At 39.4% G+C, this 21,650-nt stretch overlaps 1 protein-coding gene across 7 annotated transcripts in view; it reads right to left on the reverse strand.

Annotated features, from left to right (window-relative positions):
* The window catches only part of CORIN (corin, serine peptidase), a 289,036-nt gene that overhangs the window by 167,203 nt on the left and 100,183 nt on the right, over window positions 1-21,650 (reverse strand). For all 7 annotated transcript variants that reach the window (XR_010338930.1, XM_064366854.1, XM_064366846.1 and 4 more), the window contains one exon: window positions 13,674-13,855. Coding sequence is in view for 6 of the 7 variants with exons in the window: in XM_064366854.1 (XP_064222924.1) it covers window positions 13,674-13,855 (182 nt within the window). In the remaining variant the exon portion in view is untranslated. The remainder of the gene's footprint in view (window positions 1-13,673; window positions 13,856-21,650) is intronic.

The raw sequence follows: 21,650 nt of genomic DNA on the forward strand, positions 1-21,650 counted from the left end.
GCAAAAATATTTGGAAGGCCACATCTCTAAAACACTATGTTGCACTGCATCCTCGATAAGAACTTAATTTTTTGTTTAAATGTTTGTAGGGTTTCAGACACAAAATTAACATATGGATAGAGCAGATGAGAATGGACACTTCAAATTACTTCCCAATTGCTGAGCTCAATGGAATTGCAGTTAGGAAAATCACAATGCTATTTGGCAGAACAAAGTCACAATTTCAAAAGAGATTCATGGATTTTCATGTGATGATTCTGAATCATGAATTAGTTTCAGTGGGTGGCCCAGAGTTTAAACTCTAGGATGTCTGAATTACTGGACAACTGCAACATCACTGTTGCTCAATTCCAAGAAGAACTGATTGAGCTTAAGGAATAATGTTCACCTAAAAGACATAGATAGTATTCTTTCCCAGGAATTTTGGGAAACAAGTATGCAATTTAGAGCTAAGCTAGCAATTCTGCTATGTAAAAGAAAAAAAGAAAACCCAGCATTTTTTTTTTTCATTTACCTGGCTCTGTAAAGATCTATCAGCTATGATTAAATTGACCATGATGGAGTGTATAAAGCTGAATACAGAATTAAAATAGATGATGTTTTGAATTGCAAATGAGCTGCATTCTTGTTAGAGTAATCAACTGATTATTGACTAAAATAGGCTCAGGGATGTGCACTTATGATCATATATATTAAATAATATCAGACTTTTGACTTGCTGCTAAAAATTCCTATCCTCTACTATAATCTGTAAAACCACAAATATGGCTTTTGACTGTGATTCTGAAATGTGATTCTGATTTCTGATTCAGAGGCATAATATTTGACAAAATGCAGATGGCCCTGGTCTCCAGCCTCTGAACAAAATAATATTCTATAAGAAGCGCAAGGATCAACCTATGATCTTGAGTTTCTGAGCCATCAACCTGTAAGCCAAGCAGCTAGCTTGGCAAGAGAGTGAGAAGAATGAATGCAGATGAGGAAAGAAAACCTCTATATTTCTGTTTCAGGGACACGATGCCACTTCAAGCAAAGCAATGTTTGGCAGAGAATAGAAACCTAATCTCAAATGATCTATAAACAAGAATTACAGAGCCCAAAGAGAACAGGTAGCATTTAGGCTCAACAAGAAATCTATTTGATCTGGCACTGCTTCTTTATCCTGGGTATGTGGCATAGCAAAGTCAAAACAAGCCTGTAATTCTCCCAGAAAAACAGTGGAAATCCACAGGAGGAGCATTTCTCGTGGTCACAGATAAAAAGAAGTTGTTAGGGACTTTAAAGGATTTTTAAAACTTCAAGCTTCAAATTACAGCAGAGTGAAATGTAAGTACCAGAAAAATTGATCATGAAGTTTCTTCATAAAACTTCTGTCACAGTCTTAGCTCTATCACTACCCAAATAACAACAAAAATGACAGCTGTTCCTCACATAACTTCTCTTCTTCATCTCATTTTTGACCACTCTCCCTAACATGTTCTATGTAACAGCCCTACAGACAGATGCTGGCAGCTGATTAAAAGAACTGAGGGAGGATATCTGGGGCAAAAACATTGCAGGCAGATGGAACAGAGTAGCTACAGCCTAGAGAGCAAAAACAAAAGCATTAGGAGAAAAGTCAGAGAGGCAATCGAGTCCAAATAATGTAGGGTGGGATGTCTGCATTGCACAACTCTAGGAGGCACAAATGACACAGACAGGAGGCAAAAATACTGGGTAGAAGAGGACAGTTTCCCAACAAAGGCCCCACCCTCAAGCCTGAAAACCCACAGCCCTAAGTGAGGACAGACATTTCTGTTTTCGCACCCAAAAAGTTCCCTTTTGGTCCACCACAACCCCCATCATGACCCCATATAAACCTAAGACCTCAGCAGGCAGTGGCTGAACATCGGAACCAGCAGACCAGCAACGACAGAACAATTCGTCAGAGAGAGAACAGAGGAGGGACATTTCGAGGGGAGTTCAGCTGGGGGCGGTCAGAGAAGAGTCTGGCCATGGATGCCCCGACTCCAGGGAAAGACCACCTTCCCACTCCATTCCCCTCTTTCTGGCTCCCCATCCATCACACTGAGAGCCACTTCCACCACTCAATAAAACCTTGCACTCATTCTTCACGCTCAGGTGTGATCCAGTTCTTACAGTACACTGGGCAAGAGCTTGGGATACAGAAGGCTGTCACACTGGCCCCCTGCCCTTGCAATAAGGCAGAGGGTCCACTGAGCTGATTAACACACAAGCTGTCTGCAGACACCAAATTTAAAAGAGCTTGGTAACACATGCCCACTTGGGCTTCAGGAGCCACAGACATCCACCCCCAGACACTGCGGTGGGGCTGCAGACCAAAAGCATTCTTGCAGGCCTCTGGACCTGCCAGTCTGCATGCTCCCCCTAGGGGTTTGAGCTTCAGGGCAACCACACAGGAGACACCCCTGTTGCATGTCTTGTGAAGGGAATCAGGGAACTCCCCTTTTACCATTCACATTGACTTCTGTATGACTGGTATTCCCCTGCAGCTGTGCAATGCAGCAATACTGATGAAGGCCTGACAGTCATAAAGACCAAGGGCTTTTATACTGAGTGAGAAGGAAAGCCTTGGAAAACTTGGAGAGAATAGATGTGAAAGTTTAAAAGATTCCTTTCTCTGCTGAGTGCATAGGGAGGCATCAAGGAAGAGGCAGTAATAGCCTGAAGGGGCAGAGGGAGGCAGCAAGGAAGCCAATAATGAAGCCGGAAGGATAATACAGGCACAAATCCAAGTGAGCTGGGCCAGGAGGTAGTGGAGGTGTGAGCACTGGTTGGATCACGTACACATTTTGACAGTTGAACCACTAAGATTTGCAGACAAATCTGATATGATGTGAAAGAGAAATGGAGAGTCAAGGATGACCCAAAGTTTTAAACTAGAACTGAAAGAACTACATTGTTATTGACTAAGGTGGGAAAAGCTGGGAGAAGAAAAAGTGCACGAGCAGTATCAGATTGGTTTTGTACCTGTTATGTTTGACATGCCTTTTAGATGCAAATAGCAACAAATAGAAGGCAAATTATGCATGTGTGTGTGTGTGTGTGTGTGTGTCTGCATGCCACAAGCATACATATGCATGCAGGTCCAGAGGTCAGAGGAGGGAAATGGGCTAGAGACCCATATTTGTAGTTGTCAGTGTACCAGTAGTATCTAAAGTCATGAGCCTGAATTAGACCATCAAAAGAAGAGAGATCCAAGGACCAACGCATGGGGGGCTCCAGTGCCTACAGGTGAGAGAAATGAGGAGAAAACATACAGGAGACTGAAAAAAGTGGCCGAAGAAAGAGGAAAACCCAACTGGAAGTCAGGTGAAGAGTTTATCAGAGAGGAGGCAGTGACTAAATGTAGTAAATGCTGCTGGAGGTCAAACTACTGAGAACTCCTATGAGATATGGCCACACAGGTAGAGGCCCTTGGAGATGTGGGAAAAAAGGATCTTTGCTTGAGAGGCCTAAGCAAGGACAATGGAATGGAGGTTTGAAGTTTAGGGAAGTGGAAAAAAATTTGGGATGATATGTAGATTTAAGAACCATCAGTGCATATGTGGCTATAAGCAAATATAAGATTTCCCAGAGAAAATATATAAGATGTTGAGAAAAGAAGGTTAAAAATAGAATCCTGTGGAATATCAGCATTTAAGGGGCCAATAGGAAAAGGAAGGAGACTAGACTGTGGCCAGGGCAGTGAGAGGCAGATAGGAACAGCAATGTTCTAAAAACCAAAGGCGAAGAGAGTGCTACAGAGGAAGGAGAAACCAACAGGGACAAAAGCCTTCCATTGCAGGGTGCAGCCAAGTTTATACTTCCTCCTTCACAACCCCACATCTCTTCTCCTATAGGACTTTGTACTTATGGGCTATAACAGATACTGTCAGTTTCAAAGACTGAAGGAAGTGCATACCCCAGCTTCCTTGCCCCTCAAGTAGACTAATTCTAAACCATATGTTGTATACTATTTCCCAGATTTTTCCATGGAATTGCTCCAGTTGCCCACTATGGTAGCTGGTTTAATAATCTACTTCATCTTTTTTTTTTTTTTTTAGATGGAGTTTTGCTGCATCTCCCAGGCTGGAGTGCAATGGCATGATCTCAGCTCACTGCAACCTCAGCCTCCCGGGCTCAAGCAATCCTCCTGCTTCAGCCTTCTGAGAGCTGGGATTACAGGTGCATGCCATCACACCCAGCTAATTTTTTATATTTTTAGTAGGGAAGGGATTTCACCATGTTGGCCCTGCTGGTCCTAACCTCAAGTGATCCACCCACCTCGGCCTCCCAGAGTGTTGGGATTACAGGTGTGAGCCACCACGTCAGGCCAATAATCTACCCTTTATTGGCCTGTTTTCCTCTCCACTCCTGTGACCCCCGCCCCACCATTGTCTCACAACCCTCACAAATATACCATGTGAGATCAACTCCTTCTCTCAGGGTCTGTGTCTGTGCTTCCCATGTCCATCTCTACACTGGCCCATGAACTCTGTAAAAATATGCCTGTCTTCATGCCTTCCCCAGTTCCTGGTAAACTGCCTGGTACATAGAATACGCTTACTAAATGTCTGTCGAATTGAAGCAGTTACATTTGCACAGGGCATGTGGTTTCTTTCAAATAAAGTTATCTCAAATACATTATCCCATTTATCCCATAAAACAATTCTACCCCTTAGGTATTATTATTTCTATTTAAAGTTGGGGCAATAGAGCTTTAAAGGGCTTGAGAGACATGCTCAGTGCCTTCACTATGAGATCTACAAAATATCTATGTAAGTACCTCATCTATCTCTAGCAAAGTATTGATGTAAGTACCTCAAAGAAATAGTGTTAAATTATTTCTTCCAAATAAACCCACAATTCAATAGGAGAAATTCAGACTATGTGTTTTACCAGGATCCTGAAACTACCGTTTTGCTGCTTGTGCACTGAAACGGTTGCTAGCAGCAACCGGAGCTAGACAGAGCAAATAAGGTGCTAGGAAAAGCGAGAGGAAAATGAGCGATTAAATAACTGAGGTTCTTTCATGGCAGAGAGATCTCTTCAGCCCCACAGAAATACCATCTAAAATCGACTTTTCATATATGATTACAGACTAGGTAAAGGATTAGTCAGAAAGCTCAGCATGATTGATGGGTCCTGAACTTTAGCCCCGAGTTCTCACATCTCAACTATGGAAACACATACAGTGTTTATTTTAAAACCTCTGACGAACAGTTCCCACAGTATTATCACTTCAGCACACTATTTACTTTACAAGACCTAGCATCAACATAAGATAGAAAGGATAAGACAACTGTGTATCCTTCCATATGAGAACAAAATATCTTAGGAGCTATGACTGATTTAAAGGATATTAAGAGAAGATGAATCCAATTTACAGAGCTTTGCACTGGGAAAAGCAGCTGTTACAAGTTGTGAGTTTTGGCTCGATTCACTCTGGAAAGACACGTGAGAGCTCTTGTGAGAAGGGGGCTGTAGCAGCAGGTATTAATAAGGATTAATAATCAAATCTCAGGATGGCCCCAGGATGGTGGACTATTTGGGGGAGGATAGGGCATGGGGGACTGGATTTAAAATAAGCTGGGAATGACCTCCTTGAACCTCAGTTTCTTAATTTATAAAATAAAGATGATAATACCTTGGAGATTTGCTCTGGAAGCAAACTGAACTAACAGCTGTGAGAGCACTTCGGAAAGGAGAATGGGGTACATAATGTAAAGGGAGGAGGGATTACTGTTTCCTTGGGCAAATGATTTCACAAGTTGGAAGGAGACGATTGAGACAAGAGTCAGCTTTTAGTCACCATTCCTTTCATCAGCTAAGTAGGAACCTAACACCCAATGCAAGTCTGTAGTGCCAAACGTCTCCACCAGAACACCTTTTTCTGTCCTCTGCTAAGTGGGAGCCTTTCTCTTTCAAAATATTCAGGATTCGTTTATGTAATTAATTGATTTCTCTCTATTCCACTGACATTTGGCCTGTGTCCTTTCATACTTTCTGTATCACAGCATGGTTTACATGTAGTTACTAATGCTCTTTTTATATTCTGTTTCCTACATGTGTGTAGCACAGATTAGGTTTAACACTCCTTAAAGGGAGGAACTATGTTAAAGTATTGTTATTATTATTACTGTTAGAAAGTACTTTGCAAAACACATAGCCCTAGACCACGGTTTCTTAAAAGCAGCACTCCTAACGTTGTAGGCCACAAAATTTTTTGTTGTGGGAAGCTGTCCTGTGTGTGAGCTGTAGGATGTTTGGCAGCATACCTTGCCTCTACCTACTAGATGTTAGTAGCAACTCCCCTGTTCTCACATTTGTGACAACCAAAAATGTCTACAGACATTGCCAAATGTTACCAATGGAGGCTGCAAAATCACCCTTAGGTAAGAATCAATGCATAAGATAGAGATTAAAATTATGGTCACCATAATTACTTTTACTTTTTCAGAGTATCTGGAATGATATTCAGAAAAGAAAAGGTAATGAATATTGAATGAATGAAAAAATGAAAGAAAAACTATATTTGTTTTGTTTATAAAGTGACTCTATAGCTTAATCCCTTATATGATTAAGACTGTATTATGTAATAAACACTTTTCTGGTTAGCATACAATATGTTCTTAAACCTTTTAGTAACTATGTCTGTGTATACAAGAAATTACATTCCTATGCATAAACAAACATTGTAGCTGGCAGTAGCTTTCTCTATAGTACACAAACTATGAATATGTCTAGCATCTGTTTATCCATAAAGCAAGAGACAGAATACTTATTTTAAATTCTAGGTAAATATTACATCAAACACCAATTATCAGATGCATTTTCGGAGAATTATTTCTACGTGAAAAAAATATTACAACAAAAAATTCTAAAAACATTATCTGACAAGTAGAGGATCTCAGATGAGTGTACTTGGGAAATTTCTGTTCTCTTTAAACATATATTTTTAAATATAAATGTTTCACCAGTGTTTCCAAGATTTTTTCCAAGATTATTAATCTTTTCCAAGATTAAGATATTTGCAATACCCTCTGATATTGGAGAACTAATGTTTTAAGTAGCATTTTAGTTTGTTATTAAAGAATACTAATAACATTATTTTGATTTTCAAGAACTGATACGTTACAAGCAACAGTGTTAAAGAACACGGGTGATTTTTTTGATTTTCAGGTTTTCTCTATGAATTCTTAAATCCTGTATCAATGGGTTACATTTTCCAGATGACCACTAATGAAGACTACAACCGTTCTTATAAAGCAGGAGAAAATGTACCTAAAATAGAAAAGACTTAAAGGACTTCTCTTTCAGATGTGGTCACTCAGCATTCTAATGGCTTTTAGCTATATACTATCTTTTGGAGGGAATCCTAAGTTAGCAGCTGACCTCTATTAAACAATGTGTGAAAAAGAAAACAAACTTCCATTTCTGGCCATGATCTAGTAACTTGCAGCAGGTCAATGCCCCCATCAAGTACAACTAGAAAAGCCAGATAAAACACAAGAAACATCTGTTTGAAGGCATCTGAGAGCTGATGAGATAATTTAGATGTGAGTGGCCAAAGTCCTAGAGAGAAGATTACTGTAGAACTAAGACTCTACATTCTTTTTTAAAGTTCTATTTTTAAGTTCAAAGGTACATGTGCATATTTGTTATAGGTAAACTTGTGTCATGGGGGTTTGTTGTACAGATTACTTCATCACTCACATATTAAGCCTAGTACCCCTTAGTTATTTTTCCTGATCCTTTTTCTCCTCCCACCCTCCACCTTCTGGTAGGCCCCAGTTCAGTTGTTCCCCTCTATGTGTCCATGTGTTCTCGTCGTTTAGCTCCCACTTATAAGTGAGAACATGCAGTAAGAGTCTACAATCTGTGCATACCTTGTCCCTCATGGAATGTCCCAGTTCTTGGCATGGTGCCAGACATGTGGCCACTGCAAAGAGAAGATAAGCCAGAAGAATTTCTGGCAATTCTACAAAGGTGAAGAGACAAAAATTAGAGTTTGGTGTTGCTGAAGCAACCAGCCAGATATTAAGGGGCCAAGTAAGCAGCGAGAAGGGAGACACAGAGAAGCAGATCTATCACTTGGGAGGGTTGCCTGGCAAGGCATTTGCCACAGAGGGCAGGAGGGTAAAGAACTAAGCAGAAAACTTCTGAAAAGTAAAATGGAAATTATAGAAATTATACTGCTCTGAGCAGAAAATAAAATAAAATTTGGAACTACCCAAGGATGAAGGAAGTATAGTAGGCCTCCAAGTTTCTCAATTAAGACTACTGGAGAACCACACTCTCAGAATGGAGAAAAACCAGAGGTAGATGGAGCCTTATAATAATGAGGCAAAATCAGCTTAGTCTTTGATTAAATTAAGGCTATCTGGCCCCATAAGTGTCTAGTGATCATATATGTGACACATACATTTGATCGTATATGTGTCTGGCCCAGATCCCATATATGATCTGGCCACATATGTGTCTACCCTTTAAGAAAGAATCTGTTGCTACATCTGCCAGTCCACTGCCTTTAGCTGTCAGATCCTTCAGGTTTTGCCTCAGCTGTGGAACACTGAAGAGATCTGCCTCACCCAGTGACACACTTTTCCCAGGAAGGGCCACATCCAATGACTGACTGAGGTGGAAACACATAGACTCGACTATTTGGGCTCAACATGGGATAACTCTTGTAGTCCTGATACATTCCAGAACTCCCCAAGGATTTAGCTGAGGCTTTGATGGGCCTGGATCACATTTCAACTCCTTCTGCCAAATTCGGCTTTCTCACCAACCTGCTCAATAAATACCCTGTACACCAAACTCTATCTCAGTTACTATTTCCAGAAAACTCAACTTTTAGCACTAAGTATCAGGCATGGTCAAGAAAGCGGGTCATAAGATAGGGTTATTGATCTAGATAACCTCACAACTACATCAGCTGTTAAAATTAGCAACCAAGCAGCCACTAGAAGGGGCAGAACATGTTTGCACATCTCCAAAATGCCCCATTACCAAAGAATTGTCATTACTTTTCTTTCTGTTAGCTACCTGGAAACTCACCTCAGAGCAAATGTCATTATTTGACCTGATTAAGAGCTTACTCAGTGCAAACAGCCTTTTCCTCAGGGTGTTTCTCAAACAAACAAACAAAAATTAATAACCAACTAACATTGCAACTGTCTGAGGTAGGGATATCACTCAGGGCAAACAAGAAGCTAAACAAAAAAACTAAAAGAAGGGAGACAATCCAAGAAGGCTGAATAGGAACAGCTCTGGAGTGCAGTTCCCAGCAAGAACACACAGGGTGAGTGATCACCGCATTTCCAAATGAGTTTTTACTGCCCACAGACCAGGAGATTCCTGGGTGGAAAAGCACCATGAGTCTCCAGCACAGCTGTTTCAGCCAGCGCAGCAGGTCTCCACAAAAAACTCACACAAATCTGGGCAGCCATTTCAACTGGCACCTGGAATGCCTGGGAGACAGAGACACCCATTCAACTGAAAAAAAGGAGGCTGAAACAGAGAGCCAGGTGATCTGGTTTGGCGGGTCCCACCCCAACAAAGACCAGCAATCTGAAACACTCTGGATTGAGAGTTTCACAGCAAGCACAGCTGGACCCAGGACAGTCCAGCTCTGTAGGGGAAAGGGCACCACCATTGACGAGGCAGTTCACCATTGACGAGGCAGTTCACCACTGCCAAGGCAGTCCGCCATTACTGAGGCAGTCCACTATCATCAAGGCAGTCCACCATTACCGAGGCAATCTGCCATTACTGAGGCAGTCCACCATTACACAGTCAGTCTGCCATTACAGAGACAGTCTGCCATTACTGAGGAAGACTGCCATTACCAAGTCAGTTCTCACTACACCTCTATAAACAAAACCACAAGGAGGTTCACACAGCAGCTGGACAGAGCCCACGGCAGCTCAGCAACGCCTCTGCTGGCAGATTGTGACTGGGCTACCTCCTTGCTGGTCAAGGCATCTCTGATAAAAGGCAGCAGCATGTCAGGAACTTATAAATAAACCCCCACCTTCCCAGGACAGAGCACCTGGGAAAAAAAGGCGGTTATGAGTTCCGCTGCAGCAGACTTAAATGTACCCACCCAGCAGCTCTGAACAGAATAATGGAGCTTACAGCTCAGCACCTGAGCTCCTATAAGGGACAGACTGTCTCTTCAAGCAGCTCCCTGACCCCTGTATATCCAAAAAGACACTTCATAATGGAGAGCTCAGGCTGACGTCTGGAGGGTAGCCTTCTGGGACAAAGATAACAGAAGAAGGAACTGGCAGCAACCTTTACTATTCTGCAGATGCTGCAGGTGATCCCCAGGCAAGCAGGGTCTGGAGTGAACCTCCAGCAGTCCTACAGCAGAGGGGCCTGACTGTTAGAAGGAAAACTAAAAAACAGAAAGAAATAACTTCATCATCAACAAAAAGGATGTCCAGTCAGAGACCCCATCCCAGAGTCACCAACTACAAAGACCACAGGTAGATAAATCCACAAAGATGAGAAGAAACCAGTGCAAAAAGGATGAAAACACCCAAAACCAGAACGCCTCTCCTCCTCCAAGGGATCACAACTCATCACCAGCAAGGGAACAAGAATTGATGGAGAATAAGTATGATGAATGGACAGAAACAGGCTTCAGAAGGTGGGTAATAACAAACTTCTCTGAGCTAAAAGAACATGTTCTGACCCAATGCAAAGAAACTAAGAACCTTAAAAAAAGGTTTGATGAAATGCTAATGAGAATAAACAGCTTAGAGAAAAATATAAATGACTTAATGGAGCTGAAAAACACAACACAAGAACTTCAAGAAGCATACACAAGTTTTAATAACCGAATTGACCAAGCAGAAGGAAGGATATCAGAGATTGAAGAGCAGCTCAGTGAAATAAAATGAGAAGGCAAGATTAGAGAAAAAAGAGTGAAAAGAAATGAACAAAGCCTCCAAGAAATATGGGATTATGTGAAAAGACCTAATCTACATTTGATAGGTGTACCTGAATGTGACAGAGAGAATGAATCCGAGCTGGAAAACACTCTTCAGGATTATCCAGTAAAACTTCCCCAACCTAGCAAGGCAGGCCAATATTCAAGTCCAGGAAATACAGAGAACACCACAAAGATATTCCTCAAGAAGAGCAACCCCAAGGCACATAATTGTCACATTCACTAGGGTTGAAACGAAGGAAAAAACACTAACGGCACCCAGATAGAAAGGTCGGGTTACCCACAAAGGGAAGCCCATCAGACTCACAGCGGATCTCTTGGTAGAAACCCTACAAGCCAGAAGAGAGTGGGGGGCCAATATTCAACATTCTTAAAGAAAAGAACTTTCAACCTAGAATTTCATATCCAGCCAAACTAAGCTTTATAAGTGAAGGAGAAATAAAATCCTTTACAAACAAGCAATTGCTGAGAGATTTTGTCACCACCAGGCCTGCCTTACAAGAGCTCCTGAAAGAAGCACTAAACAAGGAAAGGAACAATCAGTACCAGCCACTCCAAAAACATACCAAATGGTAAAGACCACCGACACAATGAAAAACTGTGTCAACTAACAGGCAAAACAACAAGCTAGCATCAAAATGGCAGTATCAAATTCACACATAACAATATTAACTTGAATGTAAATGGGCTAAATGCCCCAGTCAAAAGACACAGACTGGCAAATTGGATAAAAAATCAAAATCCATTGGTGTGCTGTATCCAGGAAACCCATCTCATGTGCAAGGATACACATAGGCTCAAAATAAAGGCATGGAGGAATATTTGCCAAGCAAATGGAGGCAAAAAAAAGCAAGGGCTACAATCCAAATCTCTGATAAAATAAACTTTAAACCAACAAAGATCAAAAGAGACAAAGAAGGGCATTACATAATGGTAAAAGGATCAATGCAACAAGAAGAGCTAACGATCCTAAATATATATGCACCCAATACAGGAGCACCCAGATACATAACGCAAGTTCTTAACAACCTACAAAGAGATTAGACTCCCACACAATAATAGTGGGACACTTTGACATTCTACTGTCAATATTAGACAGATCAATGAGACAGAAAATTAACAAGGATATCCAGGACTTGCACTCATATCTGGACCAAGCAAACCTAATAGACATGTACAGAACTCTCCACCCCAAATCCACAGAATGTACATTCTTCTCAGCACCACATTACACCTACTCTAAAATTGACCACATAATTGGAAGTAAATCACTCCTAAGCAAATGCAAAAGAATGGAAATTATAACAAACAGTCTCTCAGACCACAGCGCAATCAAATTAGAACTCAGGATTAAGAAACTAACTCAGAACTGCTCAACTTCATGGAAACTGAACAACTGGCTCTTGAATGTTGACTGGATAAACAATGAGATCAAGGCAGATACAAAGATGTTCTTCGAAACCAACAAGAAAGAAGACACAAAGTACCAGAATCTCTGGGACACATTTAAAGCAGTGTCTAGAGGAAAATTTATAGCAATGAATGCCCAATCATCAAAATTGAAAGAGCTAGAGGAGCAAGATCAAAAAAACTCAAAAGCTAGCAGAAGACAAGAAATAACTAAGATCAGAGCAGAACTGAAGGAGATAGAGACACAAAAATACCTTCAAAAAATTAATAAATCCTGGATCTGGTTTTTTTGAAAAGATCATCAAAATAGACCACTAGCCAGATTAATAAACAAGAAAAGAGAGAAGAATCAAATAGATGCAATAAAAACAATAAAGGGGATATTACCACAGATTCTACAGAACTACAAGCTACCATCGGAGATTACTACAAACAACTCTATGCACATAAACCAGTAAACCTGGAAGAAATGGATAAATTCCTGGACACTTGCACCCTTCCAAGCCTAAACCAGGAAGAAGTCAAAACCCTGAATAGACCAATAACAAGGGCTCAAGTTGAGGCAGCAATTAAGAGCCTACCAACCAAAAAAATCCCAGGTCCAGGTGGGTTCACAACCGAATTCTACCAGACATACAAAGAGGAGCTGGTACCACTCCTTCTGAAACTATTCCAAACAATCCAAAAAGAGGGAATCCTTCCCAAATCATTTTATGAGACCAATATCATCCTGATACCAAAACCTGGCAGAGACTCAACAAAAAAAGAAAACTTCAGGCCAATATCCATGATGAACATAGACGCAAAAATCTTCAATAAAATACTGGCAAACAGATTGCAGCGCATAACTCAAATGTCCATCAACAGCGGAATGGAAAAAATATATTGTGGTAAAATCATATATTATTAGAATGCTATGTAACAATGAAAATGAATGAACCACAATATGAAGATGTAATTAATTTCTTGCACATAGTTCTGAGCAAATGAAGACAGGTTTTAAAAAGTTACATTTTGTATGATTCCATTTATATGAAGTTCAGAATTAAGCAAAACCATCTAAGATGATAGAAGTAAGAACAGAGGTTTCTTTTGGAAGGGTGAGACATGACAGGCAGTGGGCTTGCAGGCATTTCTGAGGATGCTGTTAATATTCTATTTCTTGATCTGGGTTCTGGTTACAGGTATCTTGTCACTTTGTTAAAATTTATCAGACTGTGCACTTATTATTTATATCCATTCCTGTATAAATGGCATACTCAAATAAAAACTAAAAACGAAATTAAACACAGACACCTACATTGCTTTCCGTTTTCCTGCTGCAGTGAGAAGCAAATTCTGCTGACGTTGCGGCTTTCGGTTTCGTTTCTAAACTGGGAGCATTTGAGGAAATCCGGCCAGGAGTAATTCACCATCCCCAGGACTGATTCACAGCCTTCTTTTGCAGCCTCACAGAAGGACCTACAGGGCAGGAGTCCATGACTGAAAAAAAAAGAGAAAGGTGAAAAATTACTGTCTACAGAACAGTTTTTGAAATAATAGTGAAATTAAAGTTAATTTATACTTACTATAGTCAGCAACTTAAATTTTTACATTCAGTCCAATGACAATGATTTTAGCTACTCTATTGTCTTGATTCTAGAAGAAATAGCTAATTCTACATCATCTAACTATTTCTTGCAGGAGTATTCATCACAATTTTTTAAAATATTTACTGAGCTAAAATATAGTCATCAGCCTAAAAGAGCTTTATTAATATCAAAGGGGAAAATTAACATGGAAATGAAGGCCCTCAAATTGCAAAGGCAGAAGTAGGTCGAAAACAAGTTCTTGTATTTTTATGTTTCCTTTGAGAAATTCAAGTATCTCTGAGAGGCAGCAGAGAGTAAGCTGTTCCATTATTAACTTCCCCAGCCTCCCTGGAAAAGGAACATTATACAGATGAGTGGCAACTTGGAAGACCTTGTACAGTTATTTATCTTTTCAGATGTCATCTGCAAAATAAAAAAATGTAAGCAATTGTCTGTTAATAGTATGAGTAATGACGCCCCTGGAGCTTATCTTTATTCACTTACATGCCATGAAACAGTCCTAGATCCACAACTCTGTGGATGGAGATGGGATACTGACAAAGTCAAGGCCATGGACTTGCTTCATTGCAGACTCAGGTAACTTCCTACGCTACAGCTATAGGCTGCATCTCTCACCCTGGCTGGTCAACTGGTAAAGGAATTTCAAATAGTTTTAAGGAAGCTGGGAAAGAAAATATACGTGTCAGTTAAATCAAAGCATACACTTCACAAATGTAGAGTCAACAAGGTATCACAGAATTGTGCAGTATTCGATATGTAACAAACCTTAAACAGTACCTTAAACAATCCATCACATGAAATAGTTCCAGGGAGATTCTAGGATGGATTTGAGGTCAAACAGCTCCCAATGGCAGAAGCAGGAATAGAATTTTGGTGCTTTAAATTTCAGGACCATTCTACCTACTCTCCCTGGCTCTTCTCTTATGAGGACCTAATCATTGGGCTTTCAAAACTCCTTGATCAGATAAGCACATTTATAATACCCCATTCATATTTCTACAGATTACAAAAACATAGGGGAATATGCCAGCCATTGAGATCAAATGGAACAAATAAGGTCTGTAACATAATCTTGGGGGAGAGATCTTTGTACATAAAAATGAAAAGGGACAGGAGGCTGAGGCAGGAGAATTGCCTGAACCCAGGAGGCGGAGGTTGCGGTGAGCCGAGATCGCGCCATTGCACTCCAGCCTGGGTAACGAGAGCGAAACTCCGTCTCAAAAAAAAAAAAAAAAAAGAAAGAAAGAAAGAAAAGGGAAACTCAGCCACTACAGTCAGAAAAAAATATTTTTACCTTCATCTCAGAAAGTCACCTTAAAACTTTGTATCTTTTAGAATACTGATATTCATATAACTATCTACATACATTAATATGTAACCAAATTCAATAGTGAAGATGTTGAAGAAGAGGTTTTGTATTTGAAAGAATTAGCTTCAGCATATAAAATGTGAATTTGTTCAGGCAAGTTAGTTGGTATAAAGAAGACACCTGAAATATATTAGATATTTCTAAGACTGAGAAAGGATCACTTAAATAACACTGTTTTTAAATATTTCCTTCCTGTCCTGAATCTTATCCCAGAGAAGTCAGCAAATATATTTTCTCAATTGAAACTAGGATACACAGTTAAGGAATGTGGAGAATATAAAATTACTTATTCTTTGCCAGGCATTGTTCTTAGTGCCACACACACATCGTCTCATTGATTTCTCAGAACTGGATGAGTAATAGGTGTTATTACTCATCCCCAATATACAAACAAGGAAACTGAAGCACAGAAAAATAAGACATTTGTCCAAGTTCACTGAGGGAATGAGTGTCAGAGTCAAGATTAGTACTCGGGCAGATTGACCCAGGACCTATTCTATCTACTACTGTACTACAGGTAAGTCCTAATTTCATGAATGCATGTCTTGAAAGCACAACACAATTTATTTTTTTGAAACGGAGCCTAGTTTTGTCACTCTGGCTGGATTACAGTGGCACCATTGGCTCACTGCAAGCTCCACCTCCTGGTTTCAAGTGATTCTCCTGCCTCAGCCTTCCGAGTAGCTGGGATTACAGACGTGTGCCACCTCGTCTGGCTAATTTTGTATTTTTAGTAGAGATGGGGTTTCAACATGTTGGTCATGCTGGTCTCGAACTCCTGATGTCAAGTGATCACCTGCCTTGGCCTCCCAAAGTGCTAGGATAACAGGCATAAGCTTCCGCGCCCAGCTGAGAGTGCAAATCTTGATTGGCACTTTGTGAGTGGCACCATCATATACATGATGCGTGAGATCTCCCTTCATTCTACAAAATCCTAGTAAATGTGCATCGAATCAGTATTTGTCAAAGGGGCTAAGGAAAACAAGGAAAGGATAAAGACATTTCTACTTTCTTCCGTAGGTGCGAGCCAGCCCACAGTAAAGCTGTAAAACAAGCTAGGCTTGTCTTTGGTGTTCCTCCTTTGCTTCCCAGTCCTTGACCATGGTCCCAGTGTCCCAATGCCATCCTGATCACCCTGATGCCAGCACCCCACCCAGTTGGCCACCTCTACCAGAGTGCTTGAAACATATTATTCCCTTTCTACAATCAAAACTGCCCTCCCAATTGCAGCTGATATCAATTAGGCTTTCAAATAAGAAAATGGATGAAAAAATACGGAGTAATACATAATAATAGATGAACACTTAACCCTCCCAGAGACTTTTGCATCATTAGAAGAAGACTGCTCACTGGGGCAAAGGAATCTCTAACTAATGAAATTCCAGATATTATTTAAAGGGTAAAAAAGTCATTCAACATTTTTTTGAAGATGAGAAAAATGTCTGCAAAGCTGAACAACACTCTGGAGCACAACTCTCCCAAGTGGTTCCTGGAGCTTTCTTTATTTCTGAACGTAATTTTTTTTTAATCATTCCATATCTTTTCTTAGAATCTTTTAGGGTAACAAAAATGAAGTTTCATGCAGGAGGCCAGCAGACTGTTCTCAAGTTCTAAAGTTAAGTCTTTAATTCAGAAATGGACTCATTGTCATTGACTCTTATGGTGGTCATTTTTTCTGCAGGAAAGCCTCAGCCTATCATCTGCAGCTTTCACATGGCCACTCCTTCACTGTTTAATCTTGAGCCAACAGTTCACTCATGCCAAGACTCAGTTTCCTCACTTGAAAAATGAGGGTTTTGGAAGAGCTGGAGTGTGGACCATTTTTCATAGTCCTTTTACTACTAACATCCTGAGTCAAAATTCATTCTTTAAGCCAGTGTTTCTCAGAGGAGCATTGATAATCCCACCAGTTTTGCTAAATTTCAAAAGGTAACAGGAATTTTTCTCAAGATTTGTTCTGGGAATATATAGAGACGTTAAAATACCATTAGGCCCTCCATTCTAAAAATAGGGCCTAAGAAAAATGTCTACAGTGTTTCCAAATAGTTCTCTTAAGAGGTATAACCAACTGAGACCCATAAGCTTTAAATTGCTGAACCAGGATATGTGAAATAGTGACAGAGTATTAATAACTAACAGCACTTTCAAACAGTGAGCAAAATGAGGAGTAATTTGTTCTTGCATTGCATAAAATTCAACTGTCTATGGAAGGTTGAAGCATTTTGCTTTTCATCACATGGAACACAGTGGTGAGATAGGCCACACTATTTTGGAATATGTGTCTATATCCAAGCAACAGACTAATGACCTTAAAACAGTGTCTGCACAGGGAAGGAGTCCACTTTGGCTATCTAAAAACTATTTTAAAATTGTGATTATTTTAAACTGATGTCTGATGTAAATTTGGTGTTATGCAAAAGTTCCTAGTACATTTCAACTAAAGTTAAAGCAGAAAGCTTTTATACCACCTCTATTATTATTTGTTGAAACACTTGATAATTGTATAAATAATACTACTATATAGTGATAGTGAAGTTTTTATGGTGTTTTCACTAGGAAAGATGTTCTAAAATGATTTATCTACCAAAAATTGTATAGTTTATCTATAAAAATTTAGAGAATTTATCTTCCAATAATTTTGTTGTAATGTATATAACAAAATTATTGTATAGATTTTATCTGTAAAAAAGCAAGTTCTGATAAGAATATAAAGTTTAAATTTTTAAAAAAGTCATAGCCACAAAGCAGGCTTATATGGTTAATGGATTTTTAAGTTTTATAAATCACTTTTCTCTTAACTTTGTATTTTGAACTACTGTTAGACTTACAGAAAAATTATAAAAATAGTACAGAAAGTTTCCATATATCCTTGATCCAGAGTCCCCTAAGGTAAACATCTTATGTAACTATAGTATAATTACTAGAACCAGGAAATTCGCATTGATACAATACCTTTAACTAAACTAAGGACCTTATTTGAATTTTGTCAGGATCTCCATTTAGGATCCTACATTGCATTTAATTGTCACTTTTTACTTTTGGCAAATAAACTAATCTTTAAATATATTAGGAGAACTCAGAATTTAAAACTCCTTTTTCTTGAAAAAAAAAAAAAAACAAAAAAACAATCTTTGTGACAGGTGGATTTTAAGATGCCCCCCAATGATCTCTGCTTCCTGGTATTCATGCCCCGTATAATTCCCTCCTTTGGAGTGTGGGTTGCCTGACTAATTTGCTCCCAACCAATAGAAGGTAATGGCATGCCAATTTCATCATTAGTCTGCATAAGATTGTGACTTCTATCTTGCTAAGAGACTCTCCCTTATTGGCTTTGATTAAGCAACTCGTCATATTGAGGAGACCCACATGGCAAGGACCTGAAGGTGGCCTCTGGCTGATAGCCAGCTAGGAACTAAGGCCCTCCAACCAAAGACTTTAAGGAAATGAAGTTCTTCCAAAAATCACATGAACTTGGAAGTTGATCCTTCCCAAGTCAAGCCTTCAGATAAGACCCCAACTTTGCCAACATTTTTATTTCACTGATGTGACAGATCCTAAAGCACCTGGCTGGGCCACTCCCAGATTTTTGACCCACGGAAATTTGTGCAATAATATATGTGTGTTGTTTTAAGCTGATAGGTTTGTGGTAATTTGTTATGCAACAATATATAACTAATACATTTTTCTTGACACATCACGTTGTCAGAGGCATGCTACTGAGTTTAATGTCCTATTCATTGACAAGACTCACACAATCATCTTTTTAAAAATACATTCCTAAATTCGTCTTTATTAGGCTGAGCTGTTCAGTGAACAATGCTCACCAAATCATAGTCACAGCTCCTGAAGCTGCAGACCTTACTTAGTCATGAGGCGAATGTTAATGTGGAAGGGTCTTCCAGGATAATCTACTCCCACTTTCTCCTTTCGCATTATGAGGAAATTAAAGCTTAAACAGATTTCATAGTCAAATGCTGTGACTCCAGCCCAGTGCTCCCAAATATCTTGCCTATCTGACCTCCTTGCATAATCCATGAGCAACAGTTAACACAGGAACACAAATCAACAAATGACAACACTACTGGAAAACCCAAATAACAATAGATGGCTTGTTCTCCCTATGATGGGCCAACTGCATTGGTTTCCTATGTTAGCATATTGTGGTGCCCTCAAGAGACCTTATAAGAGGTTAGGGTTAGTGGGGTATGAGAGAGGCAGGAAAGAGGTTTCTTGGTTTCTACTCCACCAAATGTGGGGATGGAAAGCGGTGCAACGGAATTTTTGAATTGATAATCATTGAATTGATTTTTAAAGGCAACATAGCATTCTGCAGCAGGGTTAAACTATTATCAAGAACAGTCACCCTGGTTAATAACAAGTTTTACTGATGAGTTGCTGATTGGTTGGTTGGCATGTGGGTGTGTGGGTGGGTGTGTAGGTGTGTATGTATTTTTCCCCATGAGCCCTTTTTTTAATCCTGTAGCTTTTTCACTTACAACTAGCCTAACCCTGTAATTTTCCTACATCCGAGAAAACAATCACAAAGTAGTGGTTTACTTTGTTGTATTTGGCTAATTTTGCTGTCTTAATGCAGCCTATTAGGAGTTGGGTTAAAAGTCAGTAATCAGTACTTTATTACATCACTGAACTAAAATATGGAGACATCCTCATTGAAAATGGAGGGCAGTCTATCAGTCTATAACTATCAACATAGTGCAACAGGGTGTTTTGATACCTTTGTTTTCACCTCTTGACATAATGCTATTTAAAGGCTTGAATTTTTCTCTTTACATAATTTTCAACTTTACTTTCAAAGTGTTTTGTTGTAGTTGGCTATTGCAGAGAGTGCATTGTCCTATCATTCCTAAACCTGATCTGCTTTCTACATTCATGGTATGGAAACCATGTGATTCTTTGTACAGTTTATCCTGATGTTCCTCGTAATGCAGTAGAGGCTATTTCGCCTTCCCTCTTCTTTCTCAGCCTTTTGGTAAACCCCATAATTATGAAACAATTGCTTGAGAAAATAACATATAAACATAGAATAGAATAGACTGACCAAGATGGTTCACCGTTTCTTTTTTTAACTAGATTATTTATAAGGTATTTCTGAACCACTTGGCAGACAAATTCACAACACTTAATGTTCATATTTTGAGTAAAGGAAGCTAAAACCATGTTTGCTTTTTGGTACTATATGCATTGGCGAAAAGTTAAGTAAGTTTTGTTTTCCACTGAAGTAATACTTAACATCTTAGAAAAAAAGCCTGCATGTTCTGTAGTTTTGTATTAAATCAGTCATTTCATATGCACTATATCAAGTACAAACAGGGAGTTTACCTGTTTATAGTAGTGTACTAACAAGTTCTCCCTTGCAGCTTCAGACTGGTATCTATAGGCTTATAGTTCAAATACAGCACTTGAATATCCCAAGTAGTTCTTCTACGCATAGCTCACCTTTTTAAACCCAGTTAAGCATGGCGGAGAGGTAGTAGATAGGTGCAGTGTGTGGAAGCTGCAAACAAGTAGACCTTTTATTCATTGATTTATTTTCCCAAGTAATGGATTTTAAATCTATATGTATCTATTTGATTTTTTTCCTAAAATTTCAATTGAGCTGCTGTTTTCTTCCATGCAATATTGTATACTCAATTGTGTATAGAAGAAGCTGGTGAGAGTGCCCTCCTACATAAATAAGCAATTGCAGTGTTTTGCATGCAAAATATAAAAAATTTAAATTGTCCTGATTCTATTTTGTAAATGGAGAAACAATCGTATCTTTCTAAGCAGTAATGGAGGAAGACTAGTGCTTTGTGCATTTTGATATATTTGAGTTCATTTTTTTCACAATGTCATACTTTTGATGCAATTGGGTTTCTCCTAAGTATCCTAGTTCATGTACATCCGAATGCTAAACAATATTTGTGTTTAAGTTTTGTGTTGCAAGAACAAATAGAATAAACTTGAATTGTGCTACAGAAAAAAAAAAAGAGGTTAGGATTAGTGGGGTATGAGAGAGGCAGGAAAGAGGTTTCTTGGTTTCTACTCCACTAAACATGGGGATTGAAAGCTGTGGAAGGGAATTTTTACATGTGTCATCATCTCCCATCAGAAGATAAATAATGGAAGCAACTGGGGTATATTTTGGTCACATTGGCCTGACTCTAAAATGCAGGACTGTGTCATTCTTTTTCTTCATTTGCAATAGTCATGATCCTACCAAGAAAGAGGTGAGCCACTAAAGCAAGATCACTGCAGAATGTTTAATGAAAGGGCTCTGATCTCCTACAGAGCGAGGTACAGGCAGGGTTTAGAA

Source organism: Aotus nancymaae, unplaced genomic scaffold (assembly GCF_030222135.1).
Source record: "Aotus nancymaae isolate 86718 unplaced genomic scaffold, 86718_ANA_hifiasm-v0.15.2.pri h1tg000006l, whole genome shotgun sequence".
Classification (NCBI taxonomy): Eukaryota; Metazoa; Chordata; class Mammalia; order Primates; family Aotidae; genus Aotus; species Aotus nancymaae.